The sequence below is a fragment of the Onychostruthus taczanowskii genome, unplaced genomic scaffold, assembly GCF_017590055.1.
Source record: "Onychostruthus taczanowskii isolate IOZ18803 unplaced genomic scaffold, ASM1759005v1 scaffold3, whole genome shotgun sequence".
In the NCBI taxonomy this organism is placed as follows: Eukaryota; Metazoa; Chordata; class Aves; order Passeriformes; family Passeridae; genus Onychostruthus; species Onychostruthus taczanowskii.
In genome coordinates, this window is record NW_024500349.1 from 1,242,189 (window position 1) to 1,263,086 (window position 20,898).

The 20,898-nt window shown below is 38.0% G+C and overlaps 1 protein-coding gene across 5 annotated transcripts in view; it reads left to right on the plus strand.

Annotated features, from left to right (window-relative positions):
• Positions 1-20,898, plus strand: part of SLC25A13 (solute carrier family 25 member 13) — a 98,303-nt gene that overhangs the window by 8,258 nt on the left and 69,147 nt on the right. For 4 of the 5 annotated variants that reach the window (XM_041408834.1, XM_041408833.1, XM_041408835.1 and 1 more), the window contains 2 exons: positions 14,923-14,976; positions 19,595-19,737. In XM_041408834.1, coding sequence (XP_041264768.1) covers positions 14,923-14,976; positions 19,595-19,737 — 197 coding nt within the window. Of the gene's footprint in view, positions 1-13,878; positions 14,811-14,922; positions 14,977-19,594; positions 19,738-20,898 lie in introns of those variants that run through there. The other variant, XM_041408836.1, reaches the window with a different exon arrangement.

Here is a 20,898-nt window from a genome sequence, read left to right on the forward strand (position 1 = left end):
TATTTACTGCTGTGCATTTATAGATGCTTTTACATTTTCCACTGCTTGGCAGAGAAATAAGAAGGCAAGGTTTTTACTTTTGGTGAGTGGTTTGTCTGTTGTCAGCCATTGTTCATGCTGGGATAGCCATGGAGGTTGTAGGGATTTTTCCCTGAAGGTAGGAGATGTGGTGCAAGAATGTAACCATGCGGATGTAACTGTAATATTGCATAGGCAGAATTGTGAGATTGTCATAGAACTAATTGGTCAACTAATTACCCACTAGTTACTTACGTGCCAGTGGGCAAAAATTTAAATTGAAAGAAGGAAAGTAAAAAATGGAACTGAAACACCAAGAAAGCTTTGTCATAATTTTTCTTTTAAATATTTAAACTCTTTTAAAGTATTTTGTCCCATTTTCTGGGTATAGGCTGATACCTCGACTGATAGGAATATTTTTAAAAGGATTTTTCTGAGGAAGCAGAAGTTAAAAATCAGCCTTCCCTTGCAAATGGTTTCTACTGTTGTGTTGCTTTTGTATTTTTTAACGATGTGTCTCTGATTGGCTTATTTATGTATTCAGAAGTGACCTGACTTTGCTGTAGAAGGAGTAACTGCCCCTTGCTTTAGGCAAGTTTGTGGTGGGTTTTGCCTTGATTAGCCTAGCTGGTCCCTGCATGTTTTTCTAAAGTGCCCATCAGCCTTAGCTCAACGCTACTCACAGAAGAAGACTGCAGCCTTAGTCTGTAGGAGTCAGGCAGCTGGTGAAATTCTAACTCTGAGAAAGTAAATCCTAACTCTTCAGAAATGTGGGAAATTAAAGGAGGATGACTTTGATGACAGATGCTGAAGATGAGGGAACATTGAGAGCCGTGTGATAATCTGTGTTTTATTTTCCTTTGATTGGTAGTTTTTGAGTGATTGATACAGATGTGAATTGTTAAGCATTCTGTCATTTTATGAATTATCCATATTAAAATGTGTAAAGGTCAAAATGAAAAACAAAGCTACAGAGAGGTTTCATGCATTTGTGGTTTAGGTTACTGTTGTCTTTACAACTTATGACCTTCACATGCCCTTGGTCTTGCTCCCTACTAGCCAGTCTACGTTAGCATCAATAATACTTGTTTATCGCTTTGGTAGAAGTCCTGATCTCAAAGGCTCTGGACCAGACCTGGAAGCAGGGTACTCTGAGAACAGACACCTTAGACCTTTTCTGGGATTTGTATTTGTGTCAGGTTTTTTTCTGTTATGTTTTTTTGTTTGTTTTGGTTTGATTTGTTGGGTTTTTTTTTATAACCCAGATATCATATTTGGAAAACTTAGGAAATCTAAGTTTATTGTAAATAGTGCTAACTCAGCTGGTGATTGTTTTAGTGTTTCCATTCTTAAGTGGCAAATTTTCTTTACTCTGCGCATCTCTGTAGTCTTTTCACATTTTTGGCATTCATACTGTTAATATTTTAGGTGACTGTGATTGCAATGAATAGAACATGTAACCTCTCTTGAGACTGTTAATTCTCACTCCACAAACTGTCCTTAGGAGAGGTGAACCCTTCCCAGCCCTATTAGTGCTGTTTGCATTATTACTGGTTCTCTTTGGTGAAAACCAGGTGCAAATGATGGAAAAAGATGTTAACACTGCATCTTATCGCATACAGCTGGTTAATTAAATTTGATGTAATATGGAGAGAAACATAGTCGAATATTTATTCAGACCTGTAAGTCACCTTTTTGTCAAGTGCAGTGCTTTGCAGAAAGCTAATAATGAGTGTACTCCAGCACCTCTTTTGGGTATCTAGGACAGGATTGTCTGGATGCAAAATAAACTGATCAGGGAGGCAAATAGTTAATGTCATGTTGTAATTTGAAGAAAAATCCTGTAGAAATTGAGCATTTTAAAGCTCTTTAAATGCTTTTTGACCAGCATATATTATCTGATAGAAGCTGCCTGAATACAGAATTAAATTCATCTGCTAAGGTCCAAGTTTTGGTGAGCTGGCAATAACAGTCCTAGAGTTGTAGTTATCTGTAGAACTATTGTTAGATTATATTGAGATTAGCCACAAATAATATAGCTGGAATTTGATTGTGTCTTCTTTTCAAAACAGAAATTTCAAAGAATAATTTTCCTTGAAGGGTATTAACATTACACTTAAAGGGTGCAGTCTTTAAATTATTTTCCAGTCTTCAGGTCCCACTGTGAATCAATCCCATGTGAAGATAATGTACACTGTAACTCTTAATGTCTAGTTAAAAAAAAAAATCCATCAGTTTAAAAATTTCAGGGTTTTTAAAGGTTATTTTTGCAATTATGGGGACCTATCAGAAGAGTAATACATGTGCTTTTTACAACTGTGATTGTTATGGCCTTGATGATTAAAGTAATTGAAGGATTGAAAGAGTAAACTTAATTTCAAAGCTAGAATACAGTAGATGTTGTGTAGCTAGATGGCCATAGTTATTAGCCAACCTTATAAATAAATAGAAGCAGAGTTTGTTTTCTCTCCTCCTACAGAAGAGGAGACTGAGGGGAGACCTCATCACAGTCTAGAGCTTCCTTATGAGGGGAAGAGGAGGGGCAGACACTGATCTCTTTGCTCTGGTGACCAGTGACAGAACCCAAGGGAAGAACCTGAAGTTGTGTCAGGGGAGGTTTAAGCTGAATATTAGGAAAAGGTTCTTCACCCAGAGGGTGGTTGCGCACTGGAACAGCTCCCGAGGGAAGAGTCACAGCACCAGGTCTGACAGAGTTCAGTGTTTGGACAATGCCCTCGGGCTCTTGGTGGGGAGGGCGTTGTTCAGTCACCTTGGGGATGGCCCTGTGCAGGGACCAGTCCTGTGCAGGATTGGACTTGATGATCCTTGTGGGTCCCTTCCAGTTCACCATATTCTGTGATTCAGATGTTTTTGTGTAATTAGTATTCTGAAGTATCAAAACCATGGCTTTTGAGTTAAACAGCTGTTGAGCAAGTCTAAAATAAATCATTCCTGAGCAGTTGTGGAACTGCACTGGGATAAGGTGTGGGGAATGAAAGTCTGAGTATTTCATACAGCTGAACAAATTTCTTCAACTGAAAACTTTAAGAAAAGATGAGAACAGAGATTTAATATAGTTGAATTTCACTTGTTGTTTCCCCAATAGTGTTTATTATTTCTCTGTTTGTGACAGTGGTCTTGTTGGTGCTTCCTTTGTAATTGAAATTTGATTTACTGGAATCAGATTGTTATTCTTCACCCAGAGGGTGGTTGGGCAAATGCCATTGACCAGAGATTTTTCCAGCTCCATGCACTGGTTTGTATTTACCTTTTCCTTTTTTTTGGTTTCTGTAGGTGAATACTACCTGATCTTTATTCACTGAGGATTTAAAAATGTTCTTTCCTGGAGCCAAGCTTTATTTCTAGCTGAGGAGATAAGTTTAAACTTAATAGGAAATGGAGTTCAAAGAAGGTTCTGTGGCAGGTTGGAGTCTTTTTTTAGAGCTGGCTTTGCAAAGAGATGAAGAGAAAAAATTAACTAGCACTCACTGTGCTTTGTTTTTCATTCTGACATTGTGTACAGGGAAGAATGCCTGTAGATTTCAGAATATGGAAGGGCACACATTTTTCTTTCCTGATGATGTTTACCCACTACTTAAAAATGCACTCAGTCAACAGGGAAGGAGGCTTTCACAAGGATGATCTTAAACCAAATGTCAATCATCCAGCTAGTAGGAGGAAGAAATTCTAATTGTCTTTATATTTTAGTTGCTGTTTCTTATCCCAACTTCCCTGAACTCTCTCAGCAGTAGAATCATCATTTTGTGGGGGGTTTTGGGCTTTTGCTTCAGCCAATGGATATTTAATTCTGGGAAGCTATCAAAAGTGCCCACTTCATCAAAGTAAAGCAGTAAATTAGAGTAGTTTTAAAGAAATAAATTAGAGCAAATTATTCAGTGTTGGAGTAGCTTGAGCGGCATCTGACTAAATCTTTCATCAAAGGTTGATGGGTGTTAATCAAAATGCAGGTAACGTCTCCAAAACATGAAAGGCCGTCAGCAAGATCATGACACAAAGATTCTATGTCTGTACATGCAGCTCTGGTTTGAAGGTCTGTGTTCAAATGTGTAGACATGTGGTTTCCTATACTGAGAAATAGAACCTTCTGTCTTAATGCCTCTTAGTAGTGCGTGTTTATGGTGTGGCTTTGCTTTTTTTTTTTTTTTTTTTTTTTGCAGTTCTTTTACATCAGGTGCTCTCTACATCTGCTTAGGCAAGTCTGGGGTCTGATGTGGGCTCTTAGTGTGGGAGAGAGACTGGGATGTTGCCTCATATCAGTAGCAGGGCAGGAGTCTCCCTACTTAAAAGACTTAATTGAAAGATATGTCCTGTAATAGCAGTCATGCGTTATCATCTGTCCTTTGTTATTTGACTTTCCTGTCATATCTGTCCATTGTATGACCTGATGTATAGGTCTTATTTTAGGATAAAAGAGGTCTGAAAATTAGTGTTACTGAATACAAACAGCAGACTTCATTACTATTGTCATTTTTCTCTGCCTTGGAAATGCAACCTATTTCCAGTCTTCCCTGAATCCTTGGCTGCTAAAACCTCTTGGTCACGTATTTTATTATTGTAGTTCTTTATCATGTTTGACAACTACTATTTGATGAAACATCACTGATTTAACAGATCTTTGACAGAAGAAACCTTTAAGTGAGGCACTGAGTATGAAAAGCCATTAGAAAAACATGGTATGTAAAAATACTGCATCTGCCTGATTCCTTCTCTCAGCCCATTGTGCAGTCTGAATCTGACTAGAGAAATCTTCACGTGTTTGGGAGAAGAAATTTTTGAATAATTTCACATTTCCATTAAAATAGTTTTTGTCACTGACATCAAGTCAGCCTTCCTCCTTCCTGTCACTTCACCTGTCTAAGACTGCTTGCCATTGTGTGTCAGTCTAACTGGAAACTACTTTCTAAAGATCATGAATTAGTCCCATGTTGATGCTGTTCAAAAGGAAGAAAAACATGGCAACAACAAACTTTATACAGCTGCTTTTACTCTGTTCACAGACCTAGATCAGTCACTTGGTCTGAATCTTTTCTGTCAAGACTAACTGGTGTGAAGCAGCAGGTTCAGTCTTTTCTGCATTGTGAAGATTATACTACAGGAGTTTTGAGCCTCTTTTGTCTCCATAAAGAAAAGAGTGGTGCAAAACTCCTAATGACTAAAACTCTTGCAATTTGCTTTTGGTTTTGCGTTACATGTAACCTATAGATTCAGTATCTCAGGTATGAGACTAGCCAAGACCAAAATACTTAACTCTCAAGTGTGCAAGAATTCAAATTCTGTACTGTTGAAATAGCACTTAATAGTTTCTTACTCTGTGTGCCATTAACAAGCTGATAATAAATCAGCTTTTCTCCCTTTTCCTGAGGATGTGTGGCAAGCGAAGGAAGTCAAGAGAGCACTGAACTCGTGAAAATTATGGAAATATCGCAGCAAAATATGTACAGAAGGACTGCCAAATACACTTGTTTTCCTCTAGTGTTTTTAGGAAGTTTTATACAGAACGCGTGCCTACAATTCTTTTGTAGCTTTGGAAACATGGGGCTTTATGTTGTGTATGACCCACAATTTGATCAAAGAAAGGTATATATAATGAAAACTAGTGTGAGATCTCCTGGCTTTTCTGTTCACTGCAGATTTTCTGGGGGTAGTGCAGGTTGTGAAAGCTGTGAGGTGTAATCACTGATTGATCACTCAGCATTTTTTTTTAAGGTAAAGCATTAATTTTTTGTTTTTCAAAGTGCAGGATCAACTGGTCAAAAAGAGGTTTTTTTGGAATTCTGCTAAAGTTTTTACGGTTTGGGCTAAAACGTAGGATACTGTGGGATGGCAGACATGCTGTTCTGAATTCATGTGGTGATGTCAGGGTGCTGACATCAACCCAAGTGTCCAAGGAATGAAATGGAAAAGCTTCTGGTTACTGAGACATTAAAAGAAAAGTACTAAGTCTTCTCTAGCACTCAGTTAAACACTGCTCTGTGTTTGTTAATCTGGTATTTTTACAGTTTAGTTGGACAGCAATGCCCTCAAAGCAAATGAAGTCCATTTCTTGGAAAAAAAAAATGTTCGATATTGATTTCCCCTCTGCTAAAAATGCTTTCCTGAAAGTAATTTTAAGGATTTTATCTTTAAATTCCCATCTTTAAATCAAAATGTTCAGTTTGACATCATCATCATTATTTCCACTGCCACCAAGTGATCTCACAAAGACATTCGGAGGGCAATGCAGCAGAAGTAAATGTAATGTTTTAATGAAACATTATTTCTTTATGCAAATATCTCTGATAAAATAGACTCACAGATGAGAAGCCAAAATCATTCAAGCTAAAATCAGAATAGTTTGTAATTAAAATGCTGAAAATGTTTCCACAGTTTCTTAGGGAGATGAGGAGATTTTAATTATTGTTGTCAGGTATCTTACAACTCAGGTGAATTATGGAGAGTTATTGTGAACTCTTTAACAGTTTTGACTGAGGTGTGGCAAGTCAGTGGCAGATAAACCCCTAGGATTACAGTGACAGCATTGCATAAAAAATATGGGTCTTCACTTTACTTCATTTTATATTCCCGCTTGAAACTGTATATTTCCAAGTACCCTCTTTGATAGCTTCACTTTTCAGTTCAGATCTTTAGCAAGAATGAAGGTCACACAACCACAGTGTCCTGTGGTAGCTGTGTAATCTGCTAATATTTAAACATCAAGCAGTTGTTTGTTGTTAATATTGAAGGTAAGAATTGTGAAATAAAATGTTAAACTGCCTTTACTTTGTACTCCCTGTCTTCAGGGAGATTATGTAATAAGTTTAAACGAAAACCCATATGGTGCTAGTTGAACAAACAGTGCTACCCTTGTTTACAGGCAAAAGAGAGTGTGTTTGCAAACACATATTTTGGCATATATATTTTGAGATGACAGGTAAAAATCTTTAAGGGAGAGAGATACTTTGTTAATGTGAAAGTCCAGGTTTTCCATAGTCAGAGGCTTATTGACATGTTTATGTAGGAAAGATGGATAGTTACTGTGATTCAGCTTTCACAGACCATGGCCATGCTTCCCATGACCCAGTATGCCACTGTGTTGAGTGCTGTAGGGATATAAAAAAGAAAAATAAATAACATACTTTTTGTGTTTCAAGTAGAAAATTGTTACCTTTTGCCCAAGTATGTTCTGGAATGCTCCTGTTATTTTGTTAGCTTTGGGGAAGGGTTCCTACCACAGGACTTTGGCTTTTCTTTGAGTCTCACCATTTATAGCCTTTTAATAACTTTACTTGATGTGTGTGATGTTATTTCCATTGTGCAGGTGTCATTTGTTCTTTTTAAGTTTGTGGATTGGATCCATACATGCATAAGGATTTATGCCCACTCCCACACCCTTCGCAGTTCTCTGAGCTGCTGAAGTGTAGTACTTTGAATAGAGCTGAATAGATGAACTTGATTATAAACAGGATCTTGAAAAGTGAACTTCTGTCTTTGAAGAAGAAAACACAACACTGAAACAAAACACATTTACCTGTCAGTTATTCCCACATAATTCCTATTGTGCAATTATTGGTCAATAATCTTTGGATTTCTTGGTGGAAGAACCTCTTTAGGCTGTTATGGCTGCTTTGTGCTTCGGCAGGGGAAAGTGAGTTTTTGGGTGGTGGTTGGGGTCTGAAGCTCGAAGCTTCAGACCCCAACCACTGGTGAAACCAGGAGTGATTGTCTCCATTAAGCTGTGAACTGTTGGGAACCTTGAGCACCATGAGTGTGGGCGCCTTGGAGGGGCTTGTTACTGACTTGTGTGTTGCATTCAGAGATGGATCTCTCAGAGCCCAGTGTTGCCCTGCACAGCTGTGAGATGATGCTTCCTGAAGGTGCCACCTCCTGAGAACCATGATGTTAAATGGCCTTTTGTCTTGTTACCTACCCATTGCTTCATCCTGGTTAAGATATGCATTTTACCTTAATAACATTGAATGCCAGGTAAGATTCATGCTGCCCTAATAGTCTGCCAGTTCTCTCTTACAATTTTTGAATGGTAACAGTGTCATTCAGTATCTTCACTGTCTGCTTTCTTCAGAAACTGCTTTCAATCCTGCAGTGGTTACGCTGGAGAATTTTCCTATCCTTTGCTGCTTTGGGTGAGATGAATGTTTTTCTGCTAGATGTAAGCCTCTAGAAGCCAAATTGCTGGAACTGGGATGATTGTATTTGAAAGATGAGCATGAAGCAGTTGATGTCTTGAGCTTATGGTCACTGCACTGGTTGTACATTAGCATTATTGTAACAAAACATGCCCTGGGAGAATCAAAAGGGAAAGTCTAATCTGGGCTGAGATAGCCACCAAATGTGTTTTATCAGGTTCATAATTCTTAGATATGACTCTCTTTCTGAAAGGTGTAAGGAAGTAAAGTAGCAGCATTAACATCTATAATAATCTCATCCATCTATGATGAGCGGGAATTTGAATTTTTGAAACATACCCATGACTGGATAAAAATGTCACTTGACCATTCTCAGCAGCTCCTTTGAAAATAAACTTTTTTATTGAAGGACCCCTAATATATCTTATGTAGAAATATTGCATTCTTCAAGTGAGTGGTGAGCTCTGGTTTGCTGAGATACGCGGGAACATGTTAATGTTGCATAATGGCCATCACAACGTGGCTCACTTGTGTATCTTTGGATCACTGTCCTGAGTAAAAATACGTTGTAGAAGAGCTACGAGACAATAGGGAATATTACTTTGAGGGAGAAGTTACAGTCACAGTATAGTAGCACTTTATGATGGATAGACAGAGTGATTGGAGAACTGGGCTTTTTCTGATAGTAACGTGAAAAATGAAAGAAGTTTCTGTTTTTAACAAAGTTTAGGTTTTCAGGTTCAGTTTCTTACTGTTGGGAAGTGTATCAACCCTGTTCCAGGAATGGTAGCTGTTGTATTCTTGTCCTAGTCTGGAGGCTGACTACAAATAGTCCAGTTTGTTCCTAACTCCATTTTCTGATAAGTGCTTGAAGTTTGGAGTTGGTTTGTGTTGGTTGGTGCTTTTTCCCTTAGTTAAATGATTTAGCTAAGCAATGGCGATGCCTAGCTATTTTTACCTTTGTATTGGGGTAGTTTTACTGTCCTTCTGTTTTTGAGGTCTTTAAGTACAAAAATTGTTCAAGTACACACTCTAAAGGTATTTTTACATAGCATCGATTATCTAATCTTGGAAATTCTTGTAGCAGTTTTTCTTAAGATATGTACTACTATCACCCAGATTTCTGTACCTACTTGGAAGTATTGGACAACGGACAAGGGTTTTCCTGTGTGTATATAATTGGTAACTGTGTATTGGTCCCTGATGAGTTTGTGTGCAAAAATACTGTGGTTCATTGGGAGTCTCCTTGTGTGAGAACCATCTTATGAACAAGCCATCCTCATTTGCTCTGGGACTTTGAAAGTAGGATCAAAGCTAGAAGGTAATTGCATGGTAAAGTAGGTTTGTTAGCTTTGATGCACGTGGGGGAAGTGAGGCTTCCACCTCCCATGGTGCAGAAGACTGGGAATTGCCCAGAGATTTATAATTATGATGAAGTGAAGATGGATGTGAATAGTTTTGCTTGAGATATGTTGTCTTTGTTAGCTGACAAATTAGTTTTGCTTCACCAGTGTGTGCGGTAGACTCAGCACTACTGTCTAGTTTTAACAGTGCTCATTCTGCATCTCTCCATGCTCAACCAGTCTGTAGGATATGAAAAGATCCCACTGAAGATTGTCGATTATTGTCAATAGCATTCATTTATCTTACCTTTGCTAGGTGTTATTAGACAAAGGAATGCAGTAACTGCTGCTTAGTGTAGGGTTAGACTTTTGCAAAGTGTAGTTGAAATGTTTAACTGTGAGGATCAGAACTGCTTTTAGAAAAGAAAGGTTTTTGTCTCAAGGCTGATTGTGCTCAGACTGATCAGGCTGGATGTACCTACCTGATTGGTAGTTGGCAACATCTCTTCAGTTCTTCTTATCCTAAGCCTTTGGGCAGATATGCCAAATGCTATCTAACTTGATTTTCCTAGGAGACATACTCAGTTTACTGTTAAGGAGGTCTGTTGAGAAGGGTTTTGATCTGTGTTCAGTGCCAGCTCTCCTTGCAGTTGTCTGATTCTCTGCTTGGTGAGCTGGTCCACATCTTGCTTAAAATCTTCCATGTAATGTCAAGCTCTGTGTAGTTCACTTTCCACTGTAGATCACAGTCAAGTTCTTTTACTGTAGAAGGAATGGCAGTTCTTTTGCTGAGGTGACAATATGCATGTTGGACTAACAGAAAATGCATATTGAGGCAGCTGAAACAGGAAACAGTGCCCTGCACAGATGCTGATACAGAACACTTGTAACTTAGGATATGGGTATGATGACGGAAAGCGACCAAGGAGAGTTGCTAGGTTAGGAGAATTATTATATATGTTTATGGTAATATTAGTCTAAATATGGAAGAAAGATGATTTTCATCTACATGAACAGGTTAGTTGTATTAAAATAAAAGCTAGAGTGTTGTCTTGGCATAATACTTAAACAGTATTATGGGTTTGTGGTCTGAATTCAGACTTGGCCAGTAACTGTGCTCCAACTGGTTTCCGATATTCCAGTCACTCATTTAAACAAGAATGTAAGGTCAAACCCCAGTTTGATCTCCTTTGGAGTTGCACATTTGAAGTGTATATGTATACTTTTAGCCAGAAGGAAACATTACAATGATCTAATCTGACCTCTTACATAAACTGGGCCACATGTGTTTGAGTCTTGCAGGTGGACTCAATAACTTGTGATGAAATAAAAGAATACCCCTACAAGACATAAGGTTTCAATTTTAATTTGAGGTCTTGTAGTGGTATGAAATACATTGCATTCTTAAGTTGTGTTTAAGAATGGATGAACTTCTGAAAAATAATCTTAATTTCAACACAAGTTACAAGAGTTTGTGATCACTTGTTGAGCCTTTCATCAAATATCTTTTCTCTGTATGTGTCTGTAGACAGTGTTCTCTAGAACCGAACAGACTGAGCTCACCATTGTTCAGCTCTGGCTCTCTGCTTGGAGAAGGACAGCTGTCCAGCATCTTACCTGCTTGGTGTCAGGAGGTTTTAAAGATATTGAGTTGTGGGGGGGCAGACTTACCTCTATTTTTCCTTCACATCTGCATTGTATTCAGACTAAAACAAAAGAAAGAAAGAACATTATATCTTTATCTTGGATTAGGACTTGCTGTTGTTGCAATAAACTTTCTGGAATATTTTAGCAATTCCCAAGTATTCCTGGATCATAATCACCTTTCTACTCTATTCAGACTGTGGCTACCAAAATGATCTTGCTGTAAAGGTGGGACAATCAGATACTAACTATATTTTTGTCATTAGATTAATGTTATACTGACATTAATTATGATTTTCCTGCTGCCCTTTTTCTTTCTTGCCCATCCATGTTGTTGTTCTTTACTGGATGGAGCGCACTATGTTATTAGTCTTTTTGTGTCTTTTGATACCATGCAATCTTTCACAACCTGTTTCTTCTACCTTGTGTATGACAAATATATTAGTAGAATTGGTTGGAAATGTAATATAATCTTCTTTTACTCTCAGTGAATTCTGTTTTCTTATGTTGTACAGTTATATTTATATGGAAAGACTCTGCATTTAATTTTGAGTATGGAAGTGAGACTGAAAATGCATATGTAAATTGAGCATAAGTCAATAAGGAGAAAAGAGGTCTGCTGAAGAAAATGGGCGGAAGTTAAGGTCAAGGTGCAAGGGAGTCTAAAGATATGATGAGCTCCAGTGTGCAAATCAGTCTGTGTTACTGTCTCTCACAGAGCTTTCCCTGTCTCTGTGCACCCTTTGTTGAGTGTTAATGCTAATGGGAAGGAGTCAGCATTTTTAAGTGCAGTTCTTATATTGCCTGTTCTGTTTCATTCTTCATATATAACACACATGTACACGTAGTATGTTGCTAAAGACTTTCAGGTGTCTACCTTAGGAATGAAAATCCCTGCTGATATTTTCTATACATTATCCCAATCTTCCCTGTAGAGGGTTCTAATTTGATTATAGTCCTGCACTTCAGTTGATGTACTCTGTTGTCTCCTGGGGTTTTTTTTGATAATAAATGTTTGTTGGAGGGCTTTCTTCCCTGAACCTTACTTAAGAGAAGTTGCTGTTTTAAGTGTATCTGTTACATAGTATTTCTTTGTAAAGAGCAATAGCAACATTATTTCACTCAGATCTCCTTTATCAAATGCCTTCTCATGCCACTAGAGAGGTGTTAGGCCTGCCAGCTCATAACTGCTTTTATCTTTATGGAGAAAAGATGGTAGTAAAATGGAGAAGTCTTTCCAGTAACAAAACACATCACCTGAACCCAGTTATGTGAGAGTCAGTAAATATCATGTGAGCTGACTGATGGAGAAACAGCTTTCGTCTGTGGGTCACTTTTCATCAAGCATGTTACCTGTCAGCTTGCAGTCTTGTTGGCATCAGGTTACTTAGCCTTTCAACTGTTGACATAACAATTTACAGAATGGTATGGAAAGTAATATTTTGACCTTTTCTAGAGTGGGAATCTTCTAGTAACACCTGTCATCAGGATCAGTTTTTATGGCAGTGGGTGCAGCCTTGCCTATGGCTGGGTATGGATGAAAAGCTGAATTAAATGCTTATTTTGGCCACTGGTATGGCTGCATTAGCATCAGTCTTCCTGAAGTTCTCATGTAATGTAATAGAGGCTCTTTTCCTCAATTGGAATCAGACACACTTTTCAGAAAGCACATTTGTAGATGTGACATGGATGCACCAAATAATGCGGTGTTAACCATACCTTTCCTCTCCTGTTTGCTGGGGAATGGAAGAATGAGGAAGTAGACTGTAGCAAATGGAGAAAAGCTGTGGTATGCAGCCGCTGCTTGGGCTCCTAGTCTGCAGTTCTTCTGTGCATTCATTGACCTTATCAACTTCAACCTATCTTTCAATATTGACAGTAGAAAACACCACTCAAATTCCTCTGTAATCAAAAGGGGGCTGAAAAATGGCAGCTGGCCTGTGAGCATATCACCAAGTTTCTCAGAATTGTTAATACCAGTGAAACTAAAGGAAAGTAGTGTAAGTTCATATATCTTTTCCTTTTCTTCCTCCCTTGGTTTCTTTAGACTTAGCTTTCTCTGACAGTATAAAATTTGAACTTAAAGACAGATGAAATATGATACTGATTTATATTTGCTGGCTAAAGGTGTTTGAAGTGTCTTTCCTTTGCTTGTATAGTGGCAAGGTTCTGGATTGAAGCAGCATAGAAATACTGCTTGTTTTTTTCTTTCCACAGAGTTCCCAATAGCTCTAGACTATCAGATTTTTACAAAACAAGGGTTAAATTAAATCTCTGCTCACAGTGATTATATTTAGGACAGCTTGCACTTTAGAAAACACACATTTTTGTATTCTTAGCTTCACAATTACACTTTGATTTTTTGCGATGCTTTCGCACCAATTTCTGTGTAACAACAGGACTGGGACTCCAGCAGTGGACTTTGTCAGTTGAGCATAGGTGTGGTTTTTCCCTTTTAAAAAACTTAAAGAATTTTAGTAAGAAACCTTAATCATACACTTTTCTTAAAATACTTTGGGTTTTGGCTTAGTTTTTTTGGGGTTTTTTACATGTTTTTATGAGGTTTTCTGTTGTCTTTTTTAGTTTTTAAATGAACTATACTGAAGGTTCATCATTAAGTGTACATGTGAGGATATAATGCTGTTGTTCAGACTTACACAGACTCCTTCTATTTTCTGCAGTAGGCCAGTATGCTTCTAGAAATGCACTTGGGGTCATGTTTGCCTTTACAGTCTACCATTGCTATAGAGTTAGGAAAGTAAAGTAGTGTTTTATTGATAACATTCCTGATGTTTAATTCTTAAGTGAGGGTAAGATTGTGTGTCTTGTCCTTTGGCTGTTTATATTCCCTGTTAAACTTTTTTTTAAAATCCATGTTTGCTTGCAAAGTATTTGTTTTTTAGATTTGGAATAGATTGATGTTTGAATTGACTTGTCAGATGAAGGTTATTGTGTTAGCAAGCAAGATTTTGTCAAGGTATCCTGAAGAAGGAAAGGGAAACTATAGTAGGCACAGACTGAGGGGACACATCCACTTACTGCCAAAAGCAACAAAAGGATTGTATGGTATATCAACCAGGATAATATTGATGGACTTACTCCATAGTGGGTTGACTATTTTTTGATTTAGTGTTTTGAAAAAAAAATCTACTTTGGGCTTGTAGTGATAAATGTAACTTAGATTTTAGTTTGAACTTGCTAATGTGATCTGCAGAAAAATCTAGATACTCTAGATACTGCTTTCTGAATTAATCTCATTAAAAAGATCTGCACTGTAAGATTATAGTGATGTAATAAACGAATAGTTACATTGAAATTCAGTTTTTTATGGAGCTGCTTTCTTGAACAACTTTGTGAGTCTGAGTGTTTAATTCTTGCCATTTATCACTTATGGACTGTGTATGGTACACTGAAATCTTTAGATGAAAGGCACTGGAAGTGTAAAAATCTGGGGTGAAGATAGTATAATGCTGAATCCCAGCAGAGAAGTATGCTATAGAGATTTCGTTCTTGAATATCTTTATGACTTGTTAATGTGTGCTTGTTTAAGAGTTGCAGGGTTGCATAACAGAAGTGGAACAGAAATATTGAATAACCTTATGTAAGTGTGAAATGGATAAAATGAGCATGGCCAACTAAAGCAGTGCCTAATTTATCTAAGGTGAACATATATTTTCATCACTCATTCTGTTGTTTGTGTTCTTGTTTTTAAATGACACTTTGGCACCTTTTGTGTAAGCTATGCATATTAATGTAATTGTATTTACTTGTAGGTGGCTCTAACCAAAAGAGCTGATCCAGCTGAGTTGAAAGCAATATTTTTGAAGGTATGTGTAAAGTAAATATTTTACTCTCTCTGCTTAATTTTTTTATATCTTTTGCTCCATTTATTGCAGCATACAACTCTTGATAGTTTTTTTCCAACCATTAATCATTCACCGTATTATTACCATGTTAGACTTAAATACCATTATCAGAATTGAACAATGCTCACCAAGAAGTCAGATATATTCCTGAGTGATTATTGTATTGACTCAGAAGAAGTATTGCTATCTTAGAAAAAACCTGCATTGTTCAGAGAGTGTGGTAGGAGTTTCACTATTGTTCTTACATGTGGTAAAATGTTCATGTAGATACCTTACTGTTAGATGATTTGGCAAACTTTCTTCTTCCATCCTTGCCATCCTTTCTTCTTTAGGGTTATCTCTGCTTCTGTTATTTGTAGAAGTGTTGGGAAGATCACCATGTGAAGTGCTGGCCGTATTTATTATTTAACTGAAATTCCTTCTTTGTTGGCCTGCTGTGGAAAGCACGCAAGTAAAGACTCAGTACTTGCTTATATACTTGAGAGAAATGTGCTTTAGTGTTCTGCTGAAAACTGGGAGGTGATTCTCCAACCCTGCTCTGTGACACCCCACCGGTAGTGCTGCATCCAGCTCTGGGACTCTCAACATAAAAAGGGTGTGAACCGGTTGGAGCTAGTCCAGAGGAGGGTTGCAAAAATTATCAGAGTGCTGGGGCACCTTTGCTATGAAGACAGACTGAGAATTGAGATTGTTCAGCCTGGAGAAGAGATGGCTCCAGGGGGATTTTATGCAGCCTTTCAGTACCTCAAGGGAGCCTACAAATAATCTGGAGAGGAACATTTCACAAGTATAGGGACATTTTACAAGAAGTGATAGGACAAGGGGGAATTACTTTGAAAGAGGGTAGGTTTAGGTTAAGGAAGTAAGGAAGAAACTCCTGCTGTGAGATTGGTAGATCCCCAGAGCTTGCCCAGAGAAGTTCTGAATGCCCCATCCCTGGAAGTGTTCAAGGCCAGATTGGATGGGGCTTTGAGTAACCTGGTCTAATGGGACATGTATGTGCCTATGGCAGGGAGGTTGGAATTAGATGATCTTTAAAAAGTCCTAAAGTCCTTTCCAACCCAAAGTACTCTGTGGTTTTGTGAAGCTGGCTTTCTTTGACCCATTTCCTAAATTTAAATAACTATGTCTAGCCTTCCTAAGGTTCATTAGTCCACTATCTGGGTAAATTTGGTATTCTGGTATTAAAAAAAAACCTAAAAAAAAATTAGAAAAATTCGTGGTTCTGAAGAATAAGTATGAGGTAGATGCCACAGTGCTATTAGGGAGCTGTTGTATCTGAATTATTTCTGTGGACATGACGAGGGCCCGAGACAGCTCATACCTTTCCAGTTTCTTCCCTCCCTCTTTGCTTTCCAGCATCATGCCCCACTCCCCATGTAGTTCTTGGTATTTTTTCCATTGTCCCTTGTGAGCTATTATTAACATATGTGTAGGTGTCACAATGTATATTGCCTGTATTTATAGTTTTATTATATACTGTCAGTATTTATAGCTCTGAAATGAGATTTTCAGTTGAGAAAGTCAGGATTTAACTTCTTAAGTCCTGTAACTTGTATCTGTCAGGGGAGCAAAAAGACTCTTGGAAAAGAAGGGGTTATGTGGTTTACAGAGGAAGGTACTGGAAGAGCAGGAGCACAGCAGCAGAAAATGCAGACAGGGAGTAGACCACTGACCTGAGAAGATAGTAGCATTGAAGAAGGAAATAAACACACTAGAGAGAAGCCCAGTCCCTTCTGAGCTATGAGGTGATCCTCAGTTGGAGGGTGGGGAAGTTGGTTAGTTGGTTTGCTGAGAATAGTGTGAAAATAGTTTCCTACCTGTCCATGGATATTCATCTCTCTTACATTTCTGAAGGTTGTAGCTCCCTCAACCTTCTGATTTGGTGGATTGAATGGGTTGTAGTTTAGCACACTAAATGCCACCTCTGACTTCTTTTTTTTCCTCTTTTGCTTTCCCTTCCACTAAAAAGAAGGGATCCCAGTAAAGAAGTAATGAAATATGAGCTAAATGTTTTGTTCATTGTAATGCAGGATTGTCATGCTGCTTACTCCTGAGAAGGAAAAATGATGAGAAAATGTTTTATGTTGTTTCATGGTCTACAGATGAGTGATGCCCAGAGTGTTAATTAGGCTTCTCCAGACTGTTTTAAGTGGTGAAGCCAGTACAGTTGCTTCTGCAGATTGTGGAATGTTCACTTACAAAAGAATTTGACAACTATTCTTTCCTACTTCAATTAAGAATTAAAAAATATGATTGCCATTTAGGAATGGTACCCTCAGTGTAGAAATAAATGTAAAATTATCAGTTTAAATGCAGTGGATTGCAGTTAACTTTTAGCATATTTAGTATGTCAAATCCCCAATAGAATGTTTGCAAATCTTACTTACAATGGGGTTAAACTTGTTATTACTTGACTATATAAAATGTGTGTAAATAAGTTACCAAAAAGCCATTAAGTACTATGTATAATATCAAATTCTCTGTGGGTATAATTGTCAAAGTGGAGGGAAATAAAATTGTAAATAACCATTTTTTAAATGTTGCTCCTCCAAAACAAATAGAATTGATGTTTTCTTTATCTTTGTTATGATAATTTCCAAGAGTACTTCTTCTAAGTCTTCTAACATAACCCCTAAGAGATTGGATTTTAGTCAAAGTGATCAAGCTGACATTTTTCAAGGTCATTTTCTATATGTAGTATAGAGTACGTGATTGGACTTCAAATACACTTGAGTAAATCACAGTGACAAGAAACAGGGGGACACTGAAACCTTGTGCTGTTTTCTGTTATTGAGTGCCCTAGCAGGGGGTTAGCCTGGATGAAAAAAAAAGAAATGTAGAAGCATAGGCTGTCTGACTTATTTGATTTGTTTCTCAATAGCAGCTGTGTTAAAAGTTTCTGAGACTGGGATTCTGAAGGAGTCTGTCTTTCTGCAAATGATTACATTGAAATCAATTGATCTGTTAGTTCTTATAAAAGTATACAATTCAAAATTCCTTGCAGTATAGCAGCTAGAAAGCATGTGTTATTGAAACAGGAATCCTTTAGCACTATCCAATATATAGATGCCGAAGGGAGTTATGTTTTGTTGGGCTTGCTTCTCTGAAGCCTTGTTTCTTGAAGATATTGCTGTACCTGAAAATGGTATTTCTATAGCACTAGAAGAAAATAATCTACTTACTGTAACACTTTGGCATCCCTCTGAGAGTTATATGCCTACAGCAGGTATAACGGTACGCTGCAGGCACCAGTATGAAATGAAAACTGGCAGTTTTCATCCCTTAGCAGAGCCACAGTAACGTGAAATAAAACTTGTGTTTGAAGTACACTACAAAATAGCAATAGGGACCTAATTTATTTATTACTTTAGTGTGGATAATGCTCTGTGGGGAGATGCAATGATAGTTTATCATCCTGCCTTGCCTTAAAAAATTTAAAAAGCGAAATTAACAGTTTCTTTCCTGTTCTCAGTGCATATTTGTTATCCCAAGATAGACCTGTTTCCCTTAAAGCTAGCACATGGTTCTACAAATCATGACTGGGATTTCTTTTCCTCTTAATGATTGTTATTATCCTTTTGCTTTTCTTAAATGACAATCTTTAGGATTCTTTAGAAGGTCAAATTTGACCTTCTTCAGAAAATGAGGACTATAAAATTTGAGGGATGACTTAGCAATGAGGGTAGAGGTGGTAACAAAGGGAATTTTATTTATTTATTTATTTATTTATTTAGATATTATCTTCAGAAATGTTAATATTACTTTTATTTGTAATGGATTACTGGAGGCTGCCCCTGGAAACAAATATGCTTGGGTCTGTCAATAGCAGTTTTCTGGAGTAGTATGGTAGTAACTGTGTGTAAGCAGGGATAAGGTGTGGCAGGTGTCAGAATTCTTCTCTTATTTCTGCAGTGTGCTGATTTGTCAAAGTTGAAGTTTTGCTGTTACATTTTTCTGCAAATGCTATTCTTTGGCCTCCTTTCAGCACTTCAGCCAAGGAGAAGTATCTGTAGGTTCTCCTTTCCTTAAGGAGAAACCTCCATGGCTGGAGGTGATGCAGTAGAGTTCTTCAGAACAGCACCCCCAGGTGGACATTCCTTCAGGATCATTTGCTGCACTGGCATTTTGCGGGTGTCACCAACCCTGCCTTCTCATCCTGAAGTAGAATGCCTAAGGAAGGAGTCAATTCACATAAATAAGATATTCTGCAGTGCCCTACTGCTGTCAGAGTTTCAGTGGGCTGGAGATGCCACATGCTTGCAAATGTGCTTGTGCTTCTACTTCAGAAACATATTTGGTGCTATGGAGCATTTCTAGACTACTATGGAGAAATTGTTGACATGTAATCCAAAAATCATATGCCTGCCATTCATTTTCTGGGAAGCTGAGCCTGCAGCTGCTTGAGTACTCGCTTCTTACTCCTTCCTGTTTGGGTCTGAACCTGTTCCAGGTTCACTGGAGCAGAATTGTCATCTGCTATAACAGAGGCTTGCTTGTGATTGGAAACTGTGGGTGATGGTATTAAATGCCTGGAGAAGGATGTGTTGAAGCACTAAATATTGTATTCACTTAACAGTATGCAAGTGTGGAGAAGAATGGAGAATTCTACATGTCTCCTAATGACTTTGTCACACGGTACTTGAAGATAATTGGAGATGGTTTGCCTAATGCAAGCACTGTACAGCTCCTTGCAGGTGTGGTGGATCAGACAAAAGATGGGTAAGTGGTTTTGGTTTTGGCTTGGGGGTAGGGGAAATTTGTAATTGATTGGGGTTTTTTTTTCTTTTTCTGTTGTTCATTTTAAAAATACAAAATCATTTTTTCAAACAGTCTGATCCTTGAAGGTGGGTTGTTCTGTTTTCCCCTGCAGATCCATAAAGAAATACAGTATATTTTAAGTGAAAAGAGTAGAAACATTTGTTTTCAACTGCACTCACCATTTAGTGGTGCAAACAATTTTCTGTCTACTATGTATTTTTAATTCATGGAACCTTTCATGTTTGTTGGCTGGCTCCCCTAGCTCCTGCTTTTCTTTCCTTCTCTGAGTCTTTCTGTCTCTGTTTACTTTATGTATCTGTCATAAACACATTCAAATAGAAATCCAAAATAAGTTTAGATGGTGTAGGAAGAGATCCCAGAAAAAAGTGCCCCTGCTTTGTTTTGCCATGGCACTGTTAAAGGTTTTTGCCGCTGTGTTTTTCCTTCAAGAGGGAGGAGGAGTGCCTAAGGTATTTAGGGAGCTACTCTGCAATCTTGGGAAGACAGCAGTGAAGTTGGTTGCGCATGGTTTGCATTTGAAAGGCCGACTTTGCCAATAGGCAAGATTAGCTACCCTTCCATCTTCCTTCCCCCTACTTTAATGAAATCCTAGCATTTGCTTTTGGTACTTGCCCAGGCAAGCTGTCTCTTCACCCATATGAGTTGTTGAACCCTCCCTTTAAAGTATCTTTAGAGAAACTTGAATAATTAGCTATGGACTTAAAGTGTGTAGTTGTGGCATTTTTAGAAACCAGAAAACTTCAGGCATGACTCATATCAGTGGTTGCAGAGAGTAAAATGTGAGATAAACAAAGCATGACTAGAGAAGTCATGCAGTCTTCCTAGGGAACCGATGCAGGCATAACTGAGAAGTTTTGCAGTCCTTTCTGTGCTCTCTTTTCTGCTCAGCCAGTCTCATGTATTTGGCAGCTGGGCACCTTAAACCTTGCAGATGAGTTAATGTGATGATTACTACCCCAGTAAAAGAATTCTGTAAAAGGTTGTGTTGGTAACGTTGATAGCATCAAGAAAGCCGTGGCTTCAGACAGTGTTTGACTGAAAATGTTAAGCATTTCTCAGATTTCTTCCCTCGGTTTGATGCCTGCAAAAACAGCATTTTCC